Below are 21936 nucleotides of genomic sequence, written 5' to 3' on the forward strand. Positions count from 1 at the left end.
ACCATTTCCTCTTCCGTTGTTCCACAAAACCAGAAAGGTTGGGGGACCATTGCTCTGGAGGAGTATGTGTTGTCTAGCCTGTGGCTTCTAATGTAGCTCTATCATATATAGGAAAAAAACATTACCAATATACCTACCTCTCCATTCCAAAGGGTCTTCTCTGTAGCTACATATTGAAGCACAGTTGTTGTTTATATGACTAGGAATCCCAGGTCAGGAAGGGTTTTGGAAATCTGTGAAGATAGCCTCTTGGTCATTTTCCTCTGTCATCCAGAACTAAGAATGCTCTGTATCCAGTGATTACAGGAAGAAAGGCCATAATCCATAGATCATTCAGAGGACTAACATTTAATGCTATCGGCTTCTGCCTTCTTGATCTCTCTGCTCAAGCTGTCAGGTATAAGGATGGCATCCAGGACTTCAACCTGGCAGACAAATTATATGGCTGGGAACAAGTCAATACGAGAGGATTCATGGCTACTCCCGCACTCCAAAACACTCTGCTTCCAGCCGGGTCAAGATTTCACTATCTTGAGAATGCCCCCTACTCTTATTTTAAAGGGAACTTTTTTCTAATATCAGTTCTTACAGGAGAGGTTTCCAGAAAGAAAATAGGGAAGGGAGCGGGAGAGGGGGAGAGAAAAAGGGAGAGAGGGAGGGAGGGAGGGAGATGAATTCTGATGTTCCCCCAGCTATGTTTCTTACTCCAGGCTCCTCCAGGGGAGAAAGCTACATATTGAGAAAACCAGAGTATGTGCTGTGGGCTGCCTTATTCTTACATACTATGTACATTCCTGCAAATTAACACCTGCAACTTATTTTCAGAGGAAGAATGCGGAAATTATAAAAACACAAAGCACGTCCCTCAATCAATTATTGTATGGGTTGCAGGCAGGATCCCTCAGGTCCCAGGAGTATTATAATAGGAATAGGTCCCGGCTGATTTCATAAGTGTCTGCTGCTCCTGAGCAGTATAGCATGAAGTGGAAGTGAGCTGATCAGGAATGAAGCAGGGAGACACTTGTTTCATCTCCATAACGTCTCTATGGATGCCATCCATTGGGATTGTGAGCATGTGAGTCTGTGTTTGCATGTCTATACCTGGTTTGGAGAGTGTAAAATCTCATATGTTAGAGTTCTGGAAACTATGTTTCATGTCTCTTAGTTCCCCCGCCTCTTTGTTTTTAGAACTGGAAAAATAATGTATACGTTAATTAGGGATAGATTAGTTAATCTATTTCTAGTCCATGGCAGTTCTTCTTAAATATCTATGAATAAATAAATTATGATCAAATTGCCCAACTGATTTGTAATTTTTCAAAATATACTGCATCAAAGAATATCTCAAAACATTTTAATTTTTATTTCAATTTTTGATAAAATACATTTTTCTAAAAATATATCACCATTAAATATAAATTATTTTTATGTAGGTCTTGATGCATATTTTTCATTAAGAACCACATCACAATATTTGGAGACATGAAATCCAAAGGTTTAATCTGCATGTTCACTTAGGAGGTGTGGGTCAGGTCATTGGCTTCCAAAGATAGACTCACCACAGCTTCATAGATGGCCTTTTTCCTAACTAGCAAATCTTATTCATAAACAGATCTCTAGGATTATTAATGGCTTAGCTTTTGCCTCAATTTGCTGAAAATGACTTAGGAAAAAAAACATCTATGAAGCTGTGATGAGTCTATCTTTGGAAGCCAATGACCTGACCCGCACCCCCTTAGACTAAGCCTAATAAAAAATACAGTACTCTTATGTTACAATGATTGTGAGTGAAATAAGATTGGGTTTCCTAACCCTTTGAAGCAAGGAAAGGATGACCGCACAAAATACCCATTTATCAGGCCAACAGATGAGGCTGCCTAATCCCAATCAGTTGGTTTCCTGCTCTTTAAGACTTTAAGATTTTCAATAGATAGCTACCGTATTTTTCAGAGTATAAGATGCACCTTTTCCCTCAAAAAATAGTCTGAAAATCTGGGTGCGTCTTATACACTGAATGCAGCATTTTTTTTGCCTCCTGAAACCCCACTCCTTCACCAAAATGGCCATGCATAGCTTGTAGGAGGCTTTCAGAGAACTCCTGGGGAGGGAAGAAATGAGCAAAAAATGGGCCATTTTTGCTCAATTTTGCCCCTCTCCCCCAAGCAGGTCTCTTTAAGCTTCCTAATGCCCTTTTTTTGGACAAAAAACGGGCCCGTTTTTGCAAAAAACAGACTGTTTTTTGCTCGTCCCCCCCCCCTGGAACACTCTACAAGCCTCCTAAGGACTATTCATGCCCTTTTTAAAAAAAAACGGGCCCGTTTTCATGAAAAACGGGCTGTTTTGGGGAGATCTGCAGAGTTCAAATACTTTTTTAAAAAATTTGTCTCTTCAAAACCTTGGTGCGTCCTTATACTCCGGTGCGTCTTATACTCTGAAAAATATGGTAATTTCTTGATCATTCTTTCTTCTGTTCCCATAAGTATCTTATCCAACTCTGACCTTCCCAAGTTAAAACCATACTCCCATTTATCTTTTTCATATCTTGATTGTATTTGTAATTGTGAAAACCAACCCTTGTTCTTCTAATTCTTGTTTTTGTTTTAGTTCCCCCCTTTCTGTTAAGATATCTTTATCTATATAAATAAAAATGTAATGTGCATGTTTATATATATGCGCATGTTTATATATATATATATAAACCATGCGCATGTTTATATATATATATATATATATATATATATATATATATATATATATGTGTGTGTGTGTGTGTGTGTTTTCGTAGATTTTCACGGGTGTAGGTATGCTGGTTTTGTTGTATTCGGGTCTTTTCCCGTGTAAGGTTGAGATTGTCTTTGCAACGTTTCGGCAGGATCACACCTGCCATCTTCAAGCTGTGGGCTTAAAATGGAAAATGTCACACCTTTGACAGGTTAGAACATGTTTTTTTGTAAAAACATGCTTTTTTGAAAACCAGTGCCATCTGCTGGACGTAAAAGCAACACACGCTATACCATAACGTTCATTTCTTGAGTATAGCATATTCGGAACAATTCGGCCTCTCTCCAGCTTCATCCCAACGGTCCCTTTATATGTGTGGCTGGGCTGCAGCTGCACCCTTTCCCCTTTCCGCTCCTCCTCCGACAAGCTTTGCCATTTCCACCAAGGGGAGCCGAAGCCTTTCGGCCTCCCTCTCCCCTCCCTCTCCTCCCCTCCCGCCAGGCCTTTGCTGTCTGTGGCAGGGCGACGGCTGCCCCATACCTCGGCCACCTCCTCCCACCCTTAAGCCGGCCTCCCCCCGCCCAGCCCAGTGGAGCTCCAGAGGAGGTGGAGGTGGAGCGTCTCCTCAGCCTGGCCGGCTGCACGTGCTCTCCACCCCCTCACAGGGAGCCAGCTACGGCCTTGCCAAGGCAGCTCCGACGGGGCGGCGGTGGTGTCAGCCTGAGGTGCAGCAGGGCTGGGGCGGCCGCTGGGTGCCCCGTGAGGTGGCAACTGCAGCAGCAATGACGTCTCTGGATGCGGCCGCGGCCAGCGGGGGCTGCCTCGCGTCTGCATTGCCAGGGGCGGCTCCTTCCTCCTCCTCCTCCTCCTCCTCCTGCTCCTCAGGGGACGCCGGCCACCTCTTCTCGCTGCCACCGCTGAGGGAAGCCGTGTCGGGGGCGGCAGCCTCCTCCTCCTCTCCTCCTCAGCTCGGCCAGGCCAGGGCCTGTGGAAGCGTCCTCTGTGGTGGCTTTTGCAGTGGCCACCGTGGGTCACTTTCACGTGGGGACCGCCTCTGCCGGGGGACTTGTACTTTCTCTTTTTTTTCTTTTCCATTTAACCAGACTGGGCCACAGCAACGCGTGGCCGGGTACAGCTAGTATCTAATAATATTCTTCATGCTACTGATATTTGGATGTATCAATGCTTCCATTGTTGAAAGCCACATTGGTATTTCTGAATAATGTTTCCCTTTCACTCTTTCCCATATTGTTAATAATCCATTCTTTACGTAATGTCTTTGGAAATAGCCATGTGCCTTACTTTTACCGTACCACAAAAAAGCATGCCAACCTAGTTGCAAATCATGTCTCTCTAATGTTAATAATCTTGTATTTCTCAATAAAATCCATTCTTACATCCAAGTTAGTACTGCTGCTTGATAATGCAATTCCCAGTTTGGTAATCCAAATCCACCTTGAGCTGTTACATCTTCAACATTTTTATATTAATTCTTGCTTTTTTCCCTTGCCATATATATTTCCCTACTATTTTGTTCAAACTTTCAAAATATTTTTCTCTAATTTTATTGGTATTGTTTGGAATAGGTATAGCAGTCTTGGTAATAGATTCATCTTTACTACAGCTATTCTTCCCATTAATGATAGTTTTAAGTTTTTCCATCTTTCCAAATGTATTTCCATTTTGTTTTCTCACCTTATAATAGTTATTCTCCTTTGTTACACAACTTGATGTCAATTTTTCCTTGGCTTCTTATTTGTCATTTGGAGCATATATTGCCACTAATAATATCTTTCTCAAATTCATCGTTATTTCTACCATCAGTATTCTCCCCTCCCCATCTTCAAAAATTAAGTTTCATTGTATCATCTTTCTAATATAGGTATAATGCTATTACCTTTTTGCTTTGGTCAGCCAATGTCGTATATAAATTGCCTAGTTTTGCCTGTTCCAGAAATTTTCTATGTTGCTTTCTAATATGTGCTTCCTGTAAGCATCTAATGTCCAATTTCAATTTATCTAATTTATTGAATGTTCTTCTTTTTATTGCCGAATTTAGTCCATTTATGTTGATGGAGATTACTTTTATTTCTTCCTCCATATCTTATTAATTTATAGGTTTAGTTGTTCTAGTCATTCTTAGCTCCCTCTACTCCTTCATCTCCTTGGCCCTTGCTCCTTCTCTTAACCTTTTCTCTTCCTGTTCTTTCTCCATCTCCCTTGATCCTGGCATTTAGCTCCTCCCTCTCCTCTCACCAGCACTCCCTCCTGTGATGCTATGTATTGTTCTTAAAATAATTCTGCTTTCTCTAGTAGTGTATCTAATCTGTGTCTTTGTTCTTGCCAATTTACCAAAATCCCTTCTGGGACCAGCCGTCACCTGTCATTTTTAATTTCTAAGAACACCTCTGGGGTTTGCATAGGAATAGAAGCATCCTTGAAAACAGAGATGGAAGCTAATGCATTCTCTAGCTTATTCCTTACCTTTCAACAGATGCCCCTACAGCCGTGGGGAGAAGAGGCTGAAGATGGAGCCATCTATAGCATTGCCCTTGAGCGAGTGAAGGCAGAGCCTGCAGCCAGTGGAGCATCTTCCTTGGTAGGTTCTGTTGTCATTCAAAGAAGAATGAGGCCCTTTTATCGCAAGGAAAAGAAATTGGGGCAGGTCAGGAGGAAAAAGTAGTTCACTGAAAGTGAGGCATTTTTCATGCACTTGGTCTCAATTTAATTATTTTGAAAAGTTTTTCTTTCCATTGAAGTGATGGAACCTATCCCTAGGTTTAATGTTAGCTGGAGGAAAGGGCACTGAGTGGCCAATGGCCCCAATGGCTACATGATACTGACAGTATCTTATGCAACCTACAGCTCAATAGCAGTTACCAGAAAAGTGATGCTGCCTTCTTATAATACTTTGGACTTCCAAGGCGCCAATGATCCAGCGCTCAGAGCAGAGAATGCTGGGCTAGATGGGCCTTTGAACTGATCACGATGACTCCTTGAACACAAGCATGTGGTTTTCTTGGCAGCAGTATAGAAATGGGTTGTCTTTCCTACTTAAGTCTCCTACTTAAGTACAATGTCCCATTCTGCTTAACCCTTTCAGATCAGTCAAAGAGCCACCATTTACTTCGGCGAGCTTCAAATATATACTTCTGACTTGTTTATATGCAAGAGCAGTGTTGTTGCGTGACTTACCATTTATCTCATGCTTACCTCTTTCCCAGAAGGAGCATCCAGAAACATCAGAATGTCCTTTTGTCCAGTACCGTACTTGCAAGAGGCGCACATTGCGGGCTGCCACACTTCCCCAGCTAGTGAAATGGCTGCTGACAGCCAACAAGGAGGGTGATCTGAACTACACATCTAGCTTCCTGGCTACCTATCAAGCCTTTGCTACTCTCATGCAGGTGTTGGAGTTGCTGCTGCCTCTGGGACCAGACAAGTGAGCCACTGAGACAGAGTGGATGGTGTAGATGTGGAGAACACAGGAGGCTCCCAAATCAGACCTCCAAGGAAGATTTGAATTAGGAACTTGGCAGAACAGAAACAGAGACTATTCTGCTGCTGCTTCTGGCAGCTTTCCTGTAAATAGACTCTTTCATGTTAGCATAGTTCAGTGTAGCTTCATAAAAACTAATTATTGACTAAAGCATATGGCACAAAGAATATCAGGCAACAGCTGACAGTAAAAGACAACATGATTGAAGGACAAATCAGTCCTAAATATTCAGTTACAGAGCATAATCCACCAGGCTTCTTTTGATTTATCATGTTGTGAGAATCCACTTTGTTTGTTTGTTTGATATGTTTACCGCCTATTTCACACAGAGGCGACTCTGGACAGGCTTACAAGCATTATCTTTGATTCATCCTTATTTGTGAGATCTCAACTCCCAGAATTCTTAGCAATAGCCATGCTATCACACTTACAATAGCTGCAACATCCTCACGATCACAAGATCAAAATTTGGGTGCTTGGCAAATGGCATGTGATCACCATTTCTGACCTTCAGAGTCAGTTTCTGACAAAGTCAATTGGGGAAGTTGGATTTGCTTAACAACCACATGATTCAATTGACAATGGAAGTGATTCGCTTAACAACCATGGCAAAAATGTTGTAAAATTGAGTTAAATCACTTAACAATTGCCATGCTTAGCAATGACAATTCTGGTCCCAGCTGTGAAAGTTGAGGACTACCTCTAGGTACCAGTTTAATGTAAAACTTGATAAGGGAGAGGCAACTTTATTGAGTGAGATGATTAGAGTAAAGTAGGGACAGTTGAAGGCCAGGAGTGACCAGTGTGGAACAAGAGTATCCCCATGGCTTGGGGTGAGTGTGGGTCTGGAGCTGATTGTATTTCTTTTCTGATTGTAGGGCAATACTCCATCTATTGGAGCAGTGGCTACAGCATCACCCTGAGGATTTCTGGGAACCTCCAGAGTACCCTAATCTGCACAAAATATTGTGTTTCCTTCATCAATCTGCTCCTAACTCCCCAGTGTGTGCTTTGGCAAAGGGATTGCTACAAGCCTACAAAGAAAAGGAGGCAGATGGTAAGAATAATTTAGGACCGAAATTGCCAAACATGACCTATCTTCTCAGAGTTTCTAGTTTGGACCCATCCATTCTGACTTCTGCTCCCATCAATATGCTACTGTTCTCATGTAGAGGTGTTGTTTTCATATCCCATGCATCTGACATGTCTGGTTTGATCCAGTTCCCTGAAGCTCAAATCCAGTTCCTCACTGGCTAAATTAATTCAAATTAATTGACACATACAAGCTACACTAGAGTATGCCTGCCTGCCCACACAGAAAACTATGTAACTGCACTATTTTTTTTTTTGGCAATAGCCCTTTTCTTTCCAACAGATGCTATCATCCAACAACATCAGTTTGGGAACAGAAGGACCAAAATTTGTGGTTCAAATAAATAGCAATTGCACTTAGACTTATATACTGTTGTACAGTGCTTTACAGCCTTCTCTAAGTGGTTTACAGTGTCAGCCTACTGCCCCCAACAATCTGGGTCCTTATTTTACCAACCTGGGAAGGATGGAAGGCTGAGTCAACCTTGAGCTGGTGAGAATCGAATAGCTGAACTGCTGACAGCTGGCAGTCAGCAGAAGTAGCCTGCAGTACTGCATTCTAACCACTGCATCGCCACAGCTCTTAATAAATACATTTGTTAGTACTACATATTTTAAATGGATCAAATTATAGCCTGGGCACTCAAATCAACATGGTTGCACAGATTTTGCAAAAGTCTCTCAGCTCAAAGGAACAGAATATTAATGGTGTCTGCTTCTCACATGTGTAATCCCAGGAGGGGACAGACACCAGGTTAGTCTGAGCTGAAATTATCTATTTGCCCTTCTGCTTATCAACCCAGGGTATCATCCAGCTCACACTTAGCCTCTTTTGAGATTGCTATTATTTGTCTCTCTACAACAGCCGTTTCTAAACTGGTGCCTCTCAGATGCTGAGGCTAAAACTCCCATCATCTCAGCCCACCATCTAGTGATGTGCTGGTAGGAATAAGGAACATTATCTTGTAGTTCCCTGCTGCTAGAAGAGGTGGTAAATTAACACCTCTGGGGGACACAGAATGAGGTGGTAAAATTTTGAACTGTACCTCTTTCTGCTGCAGGGGAGAAGGAGTTTGACCTGTTTTTTTAAATGTTCCCTTTTATAAAAGACTGTCTATATGTAGCAGACTAAAACATCAGGAAAAGGTTGTTACTATGTTGGCTGGAGCTACTGAGAACTGTATTTCAACAGACCCTGACGTTTCCCACATCTGTGATTAAGCATGGGGGCATTAACGATAAAGGGTAGGCAGGCTTGCTATTTCCACAAAGGAAATTTCAAATTGCAACCCTTTTCCTTTACCAAAGCAAAAGGCATGTATGTTCATACCAGCTTAGTTATAGATGATAAGAATTGTAGTGGGCTGGCAAAGGCAGCTTTAGGTATCGAGATAAAAGCTCTTTAATTCTGAATCTAGCTAGTCCTCTTGCTTTATTTGGATATACAATGGAAATAGTTCTATTCTCTAAGAAAGACCATTCTGATCCCAGGATGAAGAAAATGGCAGGAAGAGAAGCAATGATTGCTGCCAAATTTGCCACACTCTCTTTTCCCATCAGAATGCTAGTTCTGTAACAGGAGGAGGAGGAAGAGGAGGAGGAGGAGGAAGAGCAAGAGCAAGAGCAAGAGGAGGAGGAGGAGGATGAGAAGGAGAAGGAGAAGAAGAAGGAGGATGACTTTCCTACTAGAGTTGGACAGTTTGCTCCAATGAACTTGTTAATTCCAGGATAATGGAATTGTAAACTCTGGCATTTGTCCCCTCTGAAATTTGTAAACTTTCAATATATATTTATTCAATTTATATGGCCACTCACTTGCCAAGTGGCATGTGAGAATATCAAATGCAAAAGAAAATGTTAAAATTATAGAACAAAATAAAACAAAATACATTATACTGAGAACTACACAGATAATACCTACATAGCCATGGCCTGGAAAGTGACCCATATCTTCAAGGTCTTCTTAAAGGCCAAAATTTGATACCAGACAAATTTTAGGTGGAAGCTCTTCTATGGAAGAGGTACAATGACAGAGAAGACATGCCTTCTGGCTTCCATTCAGTGATACTGCTTACTTGATGGGACCTGGTGCATGCCAACCCTGTCACGTATTGTAGCTTGGACAGAAGATTCCACAACTATCCAGACCTTGTGCCAAGTAAGGCTTTATAGGTAACCACCACCAGTACCTTAGAAGTACACCTAGAAGCCCACTGATAACCAGTATGGCTCACACAGTAGTTGTTATATCTGGACTTAGCAAAGTGCACCCATAACTATTTATCCTGCTGTCTTCTGGACCAGATCCCAAGACATAGAATCATAGGTTGGAAGAGACCTTGGAAGACTCCTAGTCCAACCCCCTACCCCAAGCCAGGAATCATTTCAAGACACTTCAGTGGCAACCTCTATAAAGCATGTTGCATAGTGACTTAGGGTACTGAGACAGAGGGCATATTAATTAATTGTTCATGATCCAAAGAGAACTTTAAAGGGCTATTTATAACATACTCCCCAAATAAGCCACAACTGGCACATAATCTCCCAGAAGTCCAGAAGTTATTGAGGAAGCAAATATTAAAAGCTAGTGTGGAATGAGTGTTTTTGATGCCGGCATTTTGGTCTGGTGCAATGGCTTTCTTACAGACATTGCTTGAATCCTCTTTTTTCTATAGATTACATTATTTTCCTACAGGAGGCAACTCCCCAGAGATGAGACCATCACAGGTTATCACAGAGGCAGCTGGGACAGGTGACTGTGAGGAGACACCAGCATTGATATCCTTCTCTGTGGATGAAGTGGCCGAACAGCTGACACTGATGGATGCTGTAAGACCTGTTGGGGCCAGGGACTGAAAATAACTTGAAAAAGAAAATAGACTATGGCTATAATGAATAGGGTTGTTCTGAAACTCTTTTGAAATTGGCTTGATGTCAGAACAGAGAACCTAGATCACAGTCCTGGTAGGCAACCTTTTGGTGGCCATGAGCTACATTTTATGTTGTAAAAAGGGGGCACTAAGGATCATAAAGTGGATGGGATGGATGTGGCTGCCGTGGTGGTGAATTTGGGATGTTCTTTGCTTTGCAATAGGTCTATTTGAGGCCTTGGATCTTGAAAACCTGCTCTGAAATCACTTAATGCACTGAATGGTTTTCAAATGGTGCTGAGTTCCTTCTTTCCCCTTCCCTTTCCCCAGCACCTGTTTAGAGCAGTGCTGCCCTTCCACTGTCTTGGCTGCATTTGGTCCCAACGAGACAAGAAGGAGAATCAGCACATGGCTCCCAGTGTCCGTGCTACTGTGACCCAGTTTAATGCAGTCACCAGCTGTGTGATCACATCTGTGCTGGGAGATCTGGCCATGCGCATTCCCCAGCGTGCACAGCTGCTGGAGAAGTGGATCCAAATTGCTGGAGTAAGTCAGGAAGAGGGTCAGAGTGGGGGTAGTGGGAAAATGAAGCGTGGCTGAGCATGGTGCTAGGGATTGTGTAGTCCATCTCTTGGGAAACTGTGAGCCAGAGATGTAGTGACTGCCCAGGTGCATTCCTTATTTGTGACTATTTCTTGGCAATGTTTACCACGAATGCCTATTACAACCTTTTTCAATTGACATCCCTGAAAGGCTTTTCTTGTTATTTTTCTGCATGAGGTGAATTCTTCTCAATTATTGCATGTCTGAGCCTGTACATTTCTGTTCTCCAAAGTAAAGGGATCCTGAATTTTCTGGATGAATACAAAAAAATAGGGTGGAAAACTGCAAGCGGGAAAATTAAACATGCTTGACGGGCACAGAATGTATATGGACAATTGCAGGGCAGGCAAGAGGAGCAAAAAAAAATTGAGTAGGAAGCTACTCAATTTGTTGGTTGGCTGGAGAGAAAATGGAAAGAGGGACACTTAACCAAGGCTGATTATCAGCAGGTAGCCACAACATGCAAAGATGAAGTCAGGAAAGCAAAGACTCAGAATGAACAAAGACTTGCAACAAAAGTCAAATATAATAAAACAAGTTTCTTTCAACATATTAATAACAAGAAAAAAGTCAACGAAACAGTAGGTCCACTAAAGAGAGAAAATGGCAAGGAAGTAACAGGCAGTAAGGAGAAACCAGAACTGCTTAACCCATTCTTGGCATCAGTCTTCACGCAAAAAGAAACTATAGCATAGCCAAACGTATCAAAAAAACCACACCAAAAACCCCTACTGTAAAAGGCAAACTGGAAATAAAAATTAAAATAAGCAAGAAAATGGTAAGAGAAAACCTCTCTGACTTTGACAAATATAAATCACTGGGACATGATAGATTACATCCCATAGTTCTGAAGGAGCTGGCAGATGTTATCTCAGAAGCATTGTCCCATATATCTTTAAAAAATCCTGGAGCACTGGGAAACTACCTAAGGATTGGTAAAGGGCTGATATGGTTTCCATTTTCAAGAAAGGGAAAAAAAACCAGACTCAGGAAACTACAGATTAATCAGTCTAGCATCAATACCTGGGAAGATCCTGGAACAAATAATCAAGAAACAGATCTGTGAACAATTAGAAGCAAATGAAGTTATAGCTAGTAGCCAGCATGGGTTTGTTAAAAACAGATCACGCCAAACCAATCTTATTTCATTCTTTGATAGAGTGACTAAATTGGTATACCAGTGAAATACTGTGGACATAGTATACTTAGATTTCAGTAAGGCATTTGACAAAGTAGACCACAACCCAGGGGTGAAATGCTACCAGTTCGGGCCGGTTCGCCCGAACTGGTAGTAAAAAAAAGGCTTAACAAAGTAAAAAAAAGTTCCAACAATCCAGCTGTGCTGTGCGATGGTAGGATTTTTTTTTTTTACTTTTTCTTAGCATTTGGGATTTGCTTTTGCTCCCAGGAGGCTTCCCTGAGGCCTGCTAGGCCAAAAATGGGGGGGGGGAAGGGGTGCTAAGAAAGAAAGAAAGAAAGAAAGAAAGAAAGAAAGAAAGAAAGAAAGAAAGAAAGAAAGAAAGAAAGAAAGAAGAAAGGGAGGAAGAGAGGGAGGGAAAAAAGAGATGGAGGGAGGACCACAAATCTGGCACTAGATGCAACTTCAGATGACACCTTGAAAAAGCACAGCAATCCAGGGCTGGAAGGGACCTGGAGGTCATTTAGTCCAACCCCAGCTCCAGCAGGACATTGTTAAAGTGAGTTTCTGTCTTCTGATCCCCCCATCACATGACTATGTAGCCACACCCACCCAGTCACATAACACCCCCCCCAAGCGATGCCCACAGAACCGGTAGGGAAAAAAAATGAGATTTCACCACTGCCACAACCTACTTCTTGGTAAGCTAGAAAATTGTGGAACAGACAACATCACCACCAGATGGATTTGTAGCTGGCTGACAAACTGTACTCAATAAGTAGTCCTTAATGGTATCAGATCCACATGGACAAGTAAGTAGTGGGGTACTACAAGACTTTGTCTTAGGCTCTTCAATATCTTCATAAACGACTTAGATGAGGGAATAGAAGGGGAATTTATCAATTTTGCAGATGATACTAAGCTGGCAGGAATAGCCAACACCCAGAAGACAAGCTCAGGGTCCAAAAAGATCTTTGACAAACTTGAACAATGGGCCCTATCCAACAAAATGAATTTTAATGTGGAGAAAAGCAAAATTTTACATTTAGACAGCAAAAATCAAAAGTATAAGTACGAATTAGGCGAGACTTGGCTCAAAAACAGTAACTGTGAGAGGGACCTTGGAGTCCTAGTGGATGATCACTTGAATATGAGCTTGCAGTGTGCAGCCATTGCCAAAAAAGCTAATAACAGTCCTGGGTTGTATAAACAGAGGCATAGAGTCGAGATCACATGAAGTACTAATACAACTTTAATAAAACCCTAGTAAGGACACACCTGGAATACTCAACCAATTTTGGCCACCAAACTACAAAAAAGATGTTGAGATCTTAGAAAAAGTTCAGAGAAGAGCAACTAAGATGATCAAAGATCTGGAGACTAAAACATATGAAGAACTGTTGCAGGATTTTGGTTTGTCTAGTCTAGAGAAAAGAAGGACTAGGGGGGACATGATAGCAGCATTCCAGTATTTGAGGGGCTGCCATAAAGAAGAGAAAGTCAAATTATTCTACAAAGCACCAGAGGGCACGACAAGAAACAATGGTTGGAAACTAATCAAAGAGAGAAGCAACCTGGAATTAAGGAGAAACTTCCCAACAGTGAGGACAATTAACCAGTGGAACAGCTTGCCTCCAGAAATTGTGGGTGGTCCATCACTGCAAAATTTAAAGTAGAGACTAGACAGTCACTTATCTGAAATGATATAGGTTCTCCTCCTTGAGCAAGGGGCTGGACTAGAAGACCTCTAAGGTCCCTTCCAGCTCTATTCTATTCTAAAAGGGCAGAAGTTGAGAGAGGAAGGTATCCTGTAGCCCCAGTATAGGTCACCTGGTTGTCAGAATAAACACCTCTTTTAAATTCCATAAAATCTGGAAGGATTTCTTGGGAGCCTTTAGTTAGGCACAACAAGCAGCTTTATAAGGGACTTTAGGTTACCTGAACTAAAAGCCAACGCTTTGGGTAGCGTTGAAGTATCTTATACTCTGTTCTATGGTATGTATACAAGGAATGGTCAGAGTAGGCATGTCAATGAACATTACACGTGGGATATCTGTTGGACAGTCATTGGTGGAATCCAAGCTTTGTCATATTTAGACAAATCTGATATCAACCTTTCCTGTGTTACAATAATCAGTAGTTAGTTTTAATTAGCATGCTCATGATTAGGTTATAAAGATAGGCCCATCTGTATTCTATCTTGGTTAGTTTCTTGGAAGTGTAAGTACTTGGCTGCAGGATCCCTTGGTCATTTTTCTGCAGCAATACGGTACTCACTGCTACATTACTAACATCTGCCTGGATGACAAAGGGAGCATTCAGGCCCAAGTACTTTAGCACGAGTTTGGCTGCAAATAAGTGTTTAAGCTTTTCATATGCTACTTGGCATTCCACTGTCCACTTCAGCAGTTGGTTAGGTTTGGGTCTCCCTTCCCCTTTGGTTTTCAATAGATTAATAATGGACAGTTTAATGTCAGACCTGCCCCAACTTAATCTGCCGAAGCCTCCCCACCCAGAGAATGAAATATTTTGGGGAATATTAAAAGAGGCAGAATATTACATTTTCCCAAAGGAGAAATGGATAAAAAGCAAAGGCAGAAAACAGCCCCAACAGCCTCCAGCAGGTACCTGAAGTCTATAGAGATGGATATTTTGTGCCCATTAAGAAAGACTGGGCCAGTCTACTCACAAACAAAACCCCTTCAGATCCACTTGATGGGATTTAGAAGGACAGGACTGGATTTTTAGGACATAATAGGAGTAACCCACCACCATTAGAATAGCAAAAGACATGAAGCCAGTGTCGTGAGGTGAGGCTTATGGCTGGTGAGGCATTGACACAGTGATGGGTTTCAAATTTTTTTAGACTTGTGGACTTCAACTATCAGAATTCCACAGCCAGGCATGCTCAGTTCCGATTTAAAGCGACAGCATTTGTTTTTCTCCTTTGCGAAAGAACTTTCCGTCTTTCTTTTTCTTTTTCTTCTCCCTTCCTCCTTCCCCTCCTTCCTCCCTCTCTCCTTCCCTCCCCCCTCTCTCAAACACACACACACACACACACACACACACACATGTTGGATTGGACTATCCTACCCCCTTCCCTCTCTCTCACTCACTCTCTCTCAAACAAACAAACACACACACACACACACACACACACACACACAAAGTTGGATTGGAGCACCAGCAAGGAGACCACAGGAGGAGGCAGGAAGCCAGTCAAAGATCATAATACTGGAGCACACACACTTTTCCCCAGCCCCGAAGGATCCAGCCCAGCTTCACTGATTACAGGTTTGAAAAGGAAATGTGGCTCTGCCTGCAATCAAACTACACTTGGTGAGAGAGAGCACAAGCGAGCCAGAGTCCTTCCCTCCAGCCTTTGCCCAAAGCCCCGCACCAGGAGGATGAAGTTTGAATTCCTCCCCCTCCCTCTGACCCACAAGTACCTTTTCCAGCTGTTTCAGAGATGATTTCAACTCTGCTCTTGCCTCGGGTCCTCTGAAGAAGCCCCGCCCAAACGAGCACCCTCTACTATGAAGCAGGAGAACTGCGTGCCTCACCTACGTCAGGAATTTTTAGGCTTTTAACCCTTGCTTAACTCTGCTCGAGTGATCATAAAACGCCTAAAGTCAGACTATATGAGGCATGCAGTTCTCCTGCCTCATAGTAGAGGGCGCTTTTTTAGAGGCTTTTTAAAATAGTTAAGCAGAGTCATCCACGGTGAGGCAGCAACTACCTCAGCCTGACCTCAGCTCTCACCTTTTTCCTTTTACATTTTTTTTCTTTTCATGATGACAGTGGTGAGGCTGTGCCTCCCCTGACTGCACATCACTGCATGAAGCTCACTACATTGCACAACCGCCTGGAGCATTTCAAATGCAAACCCCCAAAGAATGTATAAAAGCCCGCCTATCCCAACCCCATTTTGTCAGCTGTCCCAGAACTTAAGTGGTTGCAGCAAATCTAGATCTGATTATTCCCACACAAAGGTTACACTTTCCCCCCTTTCTCTAGCCTTCCTGCCGTGACCAGTCCATCGTTGTCCAATAGTATGGCATTAAGATGTTTGGGAACTGCTTGAATGTTTGGTACCTCTCCATCTAGTTTCACATTCTGTTCCCAAGCCAGGCGTCCTTGATGGCTGCTTTTTTCTGGTTTGGCACTCTGGTTCTCCTCAATGTGATTCCCCCCTCCTGTGCTGAACTTTATTACCCCAAATTCCTTTCCCCCTCTTGTGATTTATGGCAGGATGCCAGCGAAGTGAAGAAGCTGAAAATGGCAGATCTGACAGGCCTCACTATTCTGAGGACCAAAAGTGCAGTTTGTTTCAATTTAAAAAAGCAACTTTGAATGTGTTGAACATGAAAAGTATTAATGAACTTGTTGAATATGAAAACTATTTTAATAAATTGCTTTAAAATTAGATAAATCAACACATTTAAATATCCAATAGTAATCATATTTAAAGAAATATTTACATTTAATTTGAGGTGTACATTTTCAGAACTTATTTATTATCATTTATATATTTATTTATATTTCACATTTCTTAACCATCCATCTCCCTCAGAGAGGGGCTCTGATTCTTGGATTGTATTCTTGAATTGTTAAAAAATGTGAGATAACCTCCAATTTACAAATGATTTAATATTAAAAATGCACATTTTCATTTTAAATTCAGCTTTCCCTTTAGTGTCAGATTAATTTGATTAAACCAGGAGTCCTCAAACTTTTTGAACACAGGCCAATTCACACTGTTGGGGGGGCCAGACCTGCTGGGTGGGGATGGCTAGGTGGTCATGTGACTGGGTGGGCGTGGCTAATTTAACAGTTCATTTTGCCTTTGTCCTTGCTGTACTTGCCAACCCAAGGAATCTATTAACCCTCCCCCAAAAGGGAAAAACAGTGCAAACTTTCTTGCCATTTGCCTATCGTCATTACAACAGCAGCTTCAGGCTCCTTAAAATAGACCATTAAAAAAAGGATAAAACAGAATTTCCTTCAACATAACTCCTGATCATGTGTTTTAGATGACCACACAATAAACCAGACCGAGAACTGCACCAATTAAGACTGCAACTAAAATGCCCAAGATGAGCATTGAGAGACATTGGAAGCAGGCGGAAGGTGGCGAGAATCAACACACACACACACACACACACACACACACACTCCAGTGGTGAATTAAGGAGGCATAATGGTCCCTCAGACTGTTGGGGACAGACTATAGTTTGAAAAAAAACATGAACAAATTTCTATGCACATATCTTCATTTATAGTGCAAAAAAACACACCATGAAATAATACAATATTTAAAATGAAGAACAATTTTAACCAACATAAATATACTACTAATTCAATGGGAAGTGTGGCCCTGCTTATTTGGGATTACAGGGCTAAAGGTCTTTTTTTTTTTTGCCAAAAACTTTTTTATTTATTTTTAATTTTTAAAACAAACATAAAAATCCTCCTTCTTTACATCCTGTAGAAAGTGTATCAGTTGGTTACAAACGGTTTTTGTGCATCTCTTCTACCGTCATCAAGTATAATTCATATTAACTCTAGTATCTTAACTCAAATGTTTATACATATTACCATCATCATACCTCCACTTTTATTTGACTATAATTGTTTAAAAGTCTTTCATCATGAAATATAGCAAAATTTAATACATAACCACATACTGGCATTTCATTTACTTATTTATAAAATCCTCCATTAACATTAAATCCTTATATCCTATTCTAGCTAAACATCCATAATATTTAATAATAGAGTTTTCTAATCCTCCTTTCCAGTTCACTGTTTACAATTTACATCCAGTTTCCTTATATTATACCCATACATGTATATATAGATTATTATTATTATCCTTTCTTTATTTGGCTATATTCTATGTCACAACATTTCCCCCCTAATAATCAAAACTTAACTGTGTCTAATTTAGTTCTCTTTATTATTATTATTATTATTATTAACCTTTATATATAATCTCGGGTATCATTCAATATTCATATCCAATTATTGCTTATCATAACACTAGACATTGTATACAGTATTATCATTATCAATTTTTTATTTAACTCTACCTATTATCACAAGAGTTTCACTAGATTTAGCTAATAGTTTTAAATTATACTCTTCCATCTGTCAACCTGTATCTTTCCAATAACAAAACAATCTTATGTCCTCTGCCATTTTTGGTATCAATCTTCTAAGCTTCTTTTTAATGAGCTTTGTATGGACTGGTCCTAGCAACTCCTTGCTTGTAAGATCTCTCATATAATCCTGATGCCCTCTTTCTGCTTCTTTATTCCACTTGTCTTTAGTTGTCAGCAATGTTATCCATATTTTCGTTAATAAAGTTTCATAGTCCATAAATTCTTTATTTTCTTCTTCTTCTTCTTCTATGTCTTGCCCTTTGAAATAGGTTTCCTCTCCATTTATTTCCTCGTTCAGTGTTCCATTCTTTGCATTTTCAAAAACAAACCAATTGCCATGTCAGCAAGTCTAATCGCTTTATATTCATTTTCCACTTCAATTCTTTGAGTTTTAATCTCCTTCATTTTGCATTTGGTGAACATCATCAAATTTTCGATCACATCTTTCTGTTAACTGTTCCAGAAGTCACAGTTTTTGTTCAATCTTCTCATATGTATTTGTTAATTTTAATAATTATGAAAATATTGTCTCCATGCTTACAATCTCTCCATTTTCCTGACACTCTGCCATCTTAAACAAAGAGCTCTTGCTTGGAAGGTTTTTTAAAGTTAAAACATGGATTCACAAAAGCCATTTTCCCCCTCTTCTCTGGTTGAAAACACCCTTCAAAGGGACATTTGGCTTGCCCTTATCGCTCTGTAATGAGCCATCAAAACAAACCACGGAAAAGTTCTGCTTGAATACACAAAGCTCCAATCAACAAAACCTCCTGGCACATAGCACTTTTAAGATATTTCATTTTTAAATATCGGTTTTGTATTTCAAATTAGAAAAAGAGGTCCAGTCTTTAAATGAATTAAAAAATAATAATACTCACAGCGATGAAGGAGGAAAGCTTTGCTTTATAAAACACGGAGAGTCACAGAAAAAAAAGATAGAAACAGAAGACTTAATCCGTCCGTTTTAAAAAGCTTGTAAAAGTTTCATCCATGAAGATAGCATATAAGAAAATGGGATAGCCACGGTCCAGAACCGTTGCAAGATTAATTTCGCCACTTGATTCTTCTATTCTTCAATTTAAATCAATTTTTAAGTTTTTATAGGCAGTCTCTCTTTTAAAACAATGAAGGTTCCTCACCAGCTGGAAACACTTTCACTTTCCATTCCTTCCGTTTTGGGGCCACCCCGACTTCATCAGCCTTGGCTGGATTTTTTGTCACCGGCTTGAAGAAATTTCTCTTGCTTCTTTGGGGATTTTGCGATATCCCCGAGTTCAACAAGATGTATTCTTCCTGTTCACTGTCTCTATGGGACAGTTTAGATCCGTTTGGAACCCCCCAGTGGCAAAAGTGTCGATTGCGATCTCAGAGCATTGAGTTCGCACATTGTATCGTCGCGGCTCTGCCGCCGCCCCCTCAGGGCTAAAGGTCTTTTAAGCCTGGAGGAGAATTCACAAACTGATTTGCTTTTTGCCACACTTGTGCATGTGTATATACACACGTGAAAAGCTATCAAAATTGTTCAGGGACCAATTTGGTGGATGTACTTTATATATGGGAAGAATCAAAGCAGTGGGTGAATTCTCCTTCAGACATTATACTGCGGTTGCATTTGAATTAGTGTTAGCCAACTTCAGCTGATTATGAAAAAGCTAGGAGACGTGGAGACATTTCCCCCACCCACCCACCCACCCACTCACTTTTAAAGTGCTACTTTAAAAGCAGCCCCTCTTCTACTCACCCACCGCCCCTGGATCACATGGCTGTGAAAAACATCTGAAAGCCTGTTTTTAAAGACTTTTAATGACTTTTAAAGACTTTTAATGGATCACATGGCTGTGAAAAACATCTGAAAGACTGTTTTAAAGACTTTTAAAGCACTTCTTTACAAGCTGGCAGCTGCTTTCCATCCCACCACTCCACGGGCCGGATACTTTGCATTGGCAGACTGTAGTTTGAGGATGCCTAGATTAAACCAATAAACTTATATTCTTATTTAACTGATTGTACCTCTCTCTCTCTTTCTTTGTCTCTCTCTTTTGCAATCTTAGTTCACACTATAATCTTTCATGCCTTGCTCAACTATTTATCTTTTCCTCCCCAACACCAAACTTCTAGCAATGCCGGGCCTTAAGGAATTTCTCCTCACTGTACGCCATCCTCTCTGCTCTCCAGTCCAACTCTATTTACCGATTAAAGCGCACCTGGGCTGCAGTCAACAGGTAAGTCTTTATAAGAGAATGAGATAAAAAAGGGCAAAGGCACTGGTCGAATATACCTCACTGCCTTCCCTTTGGCAAAAGGCCACAATGACATGGCAAATCCTGGGGATTTTCTTGGAGAGCAATTCTACAAGAAAGGAAGCATCAGCACATTAGACTGACGACACATCAGGCAATTCTGTATGTTATCCTGCAGAGACACCAGGAACTCCTTTCGAAAGCTGTCACAGATCTTCTCCGAAGACCATAATCACTTGAACTGCCGAGAAATCTTGCTGCAGGTAGGGGAAATATCTCCTGAGAAGAAGGAAAAAGAATGTGGTGCACATGTGGTTTCCCACATGGTTTCCCGTCTCTCATTGAAGTAGTGAGGGAAAATACTGGCATTTTTCACTGACTGATTCTGGGTGTAGTCTAACATGGTCAATTGGTACATTTTAATTTTATATCAACTGAACATCAGTTTGCCCTTTGGAACTCTTCTGTAGGAAGGAGATACTCAGGGTCCTTGTGATGGATGGAGAAATTGTCAAACACCAGTCAGGACTTCTCTGAAGGTGAGATTTCAACTGGAGCAAATTGTAAGAGCTTTGCCTTCTTGATTGCATCCAGCCAGATTTGCTTAATGCTTGCATGTGCCAGTATTTATAGAAACCTTTTGCAATTTTGATTTCATATCATGGTCTTACACACGAACCTCTTTTGCAATCCTTGATAAGTGGGTATGGTAGGTGGGTGGGATCCCACAAGGAGACAGAGAGAATTATAACATCCTCTTTCCTTGCTTGGAATTGCTAGTGTTATGGTATGGCATACCAACCTAATGAATCCAGGATTTTTGTTGCAGACTCCTACCATCCCATACCTTGGCATCTTTTTAACTGATCTGATCATGTTGGATACAGCACTGCCAGATTTTGTGGAGGTGAGCATCTTTGAAACAGGGCTGAAAGAGGGGGAAGGAGAATGTGGTGAGCATCTGGTGAAAAGGCAAACAATTGTTCCCATGACATTTGAGTAGGCATTTCAAATTAACTTATTTATTTAACCCCATCTCGTTTGAAATATTGAATGTATGTGAATGGCTTTATTTGTACCAAACATAATTAGGAGAAGGGATGCCCCATACATTGAAGAATGATTAGCATATAAGTTTGGACTCTTGCAATGTGATGTATCTGAGATCACTCTGGAGGCTGGCAAGGAATCTGCAGCTCACACTGAATGGCACAATTACCCAAGAAGGAAACCTTCCATAACCAATCAACACCTGTTCTGAAAACACTGTACCAAGGTGGATGCCAATCAGAGATGGTATTCAGCCGGTTCTTACCGGTTCAGACGAACCAATAGTGGCGGCGGCTGGAGGCTCCACCCACCCACCCCGACGTAATGTGTAACCTTCTGCGCATGCGCAGAAGGTGGCGCACGTGAGCGCGCTCACAGTTGTGAACTGGTAGCAAAGATAAGTGAATCTGGCACTGATGCCAGTCCATCACTGAGTCAAATTCAAGTGATCTGTTACTATGTATAAGGCCCTATTCAATTTAGAAACTGAGTATCTGGTGGAGTATTGGTTCTGTAATGGACTTGCTTGCCAGTTCACCTCTAGAGGACAGTGCTAAAG

The 21936-nt window shown here is 41.2% G+C and overlaps 1 protein-coding gene across 3 annotated transcripts in view; it reads left to right on the forward strand.

Moving 5' to 3' along the window:
• The window catches only part of RGL3 (ral guanine nucleotide dissociation stimulator like 3), a 39480-nt gene that overhangs the window by 3058 nt on the left and 14486 nt on the right, over positions 1-21936 (forward strand). For 2 of the 3 annotated variants that reach the window (XM_081934234.1, XM_081934235.1), the window contains exons 2-10: positions 5216-5320; positions 5946-6163; positions 7099-7277; positions 10008-10141; positions 10513-10728; positions 20206-20309; positions 20506-20590; positions 20798-20866; positions 21157-21234. In XM_081934234.1, the coding sequence (XP_081790360.1) occupies positions 5216-5320; positions 5946-6163; positions 7099-7277; positions 10008-10141; positions 10513-10728; positions 20206-20309; positions 20506-20590; positions 20798-20866; positions 21157-21234 (1188 nt within the window). The remainder of the gene's footprint in view (positions 1-5215; positions 5321-5945; positions 6164-7098; positions 7278-10007; positions 10142-10512; positions 10729-20205; positions 20310-20505; positions 20591-20797; positions 20867-21156; positions 21235-21936) is intronic. The other variant, XM_081934236.1, reaches the window with a different exon arrangement.

Source organism: Natrix helvetica (genome assembly GCF_964273705.1).
Source record: "Natrix helvetica genome assembly, chromosome: 1".
Classification (NCBI taxonomy): domain Eukaryota; kingdom Metazoa; phylum Chordata; class Lepidosauria; order Squamata; family Natricidae; genus Natrix; species Natrix helvetica.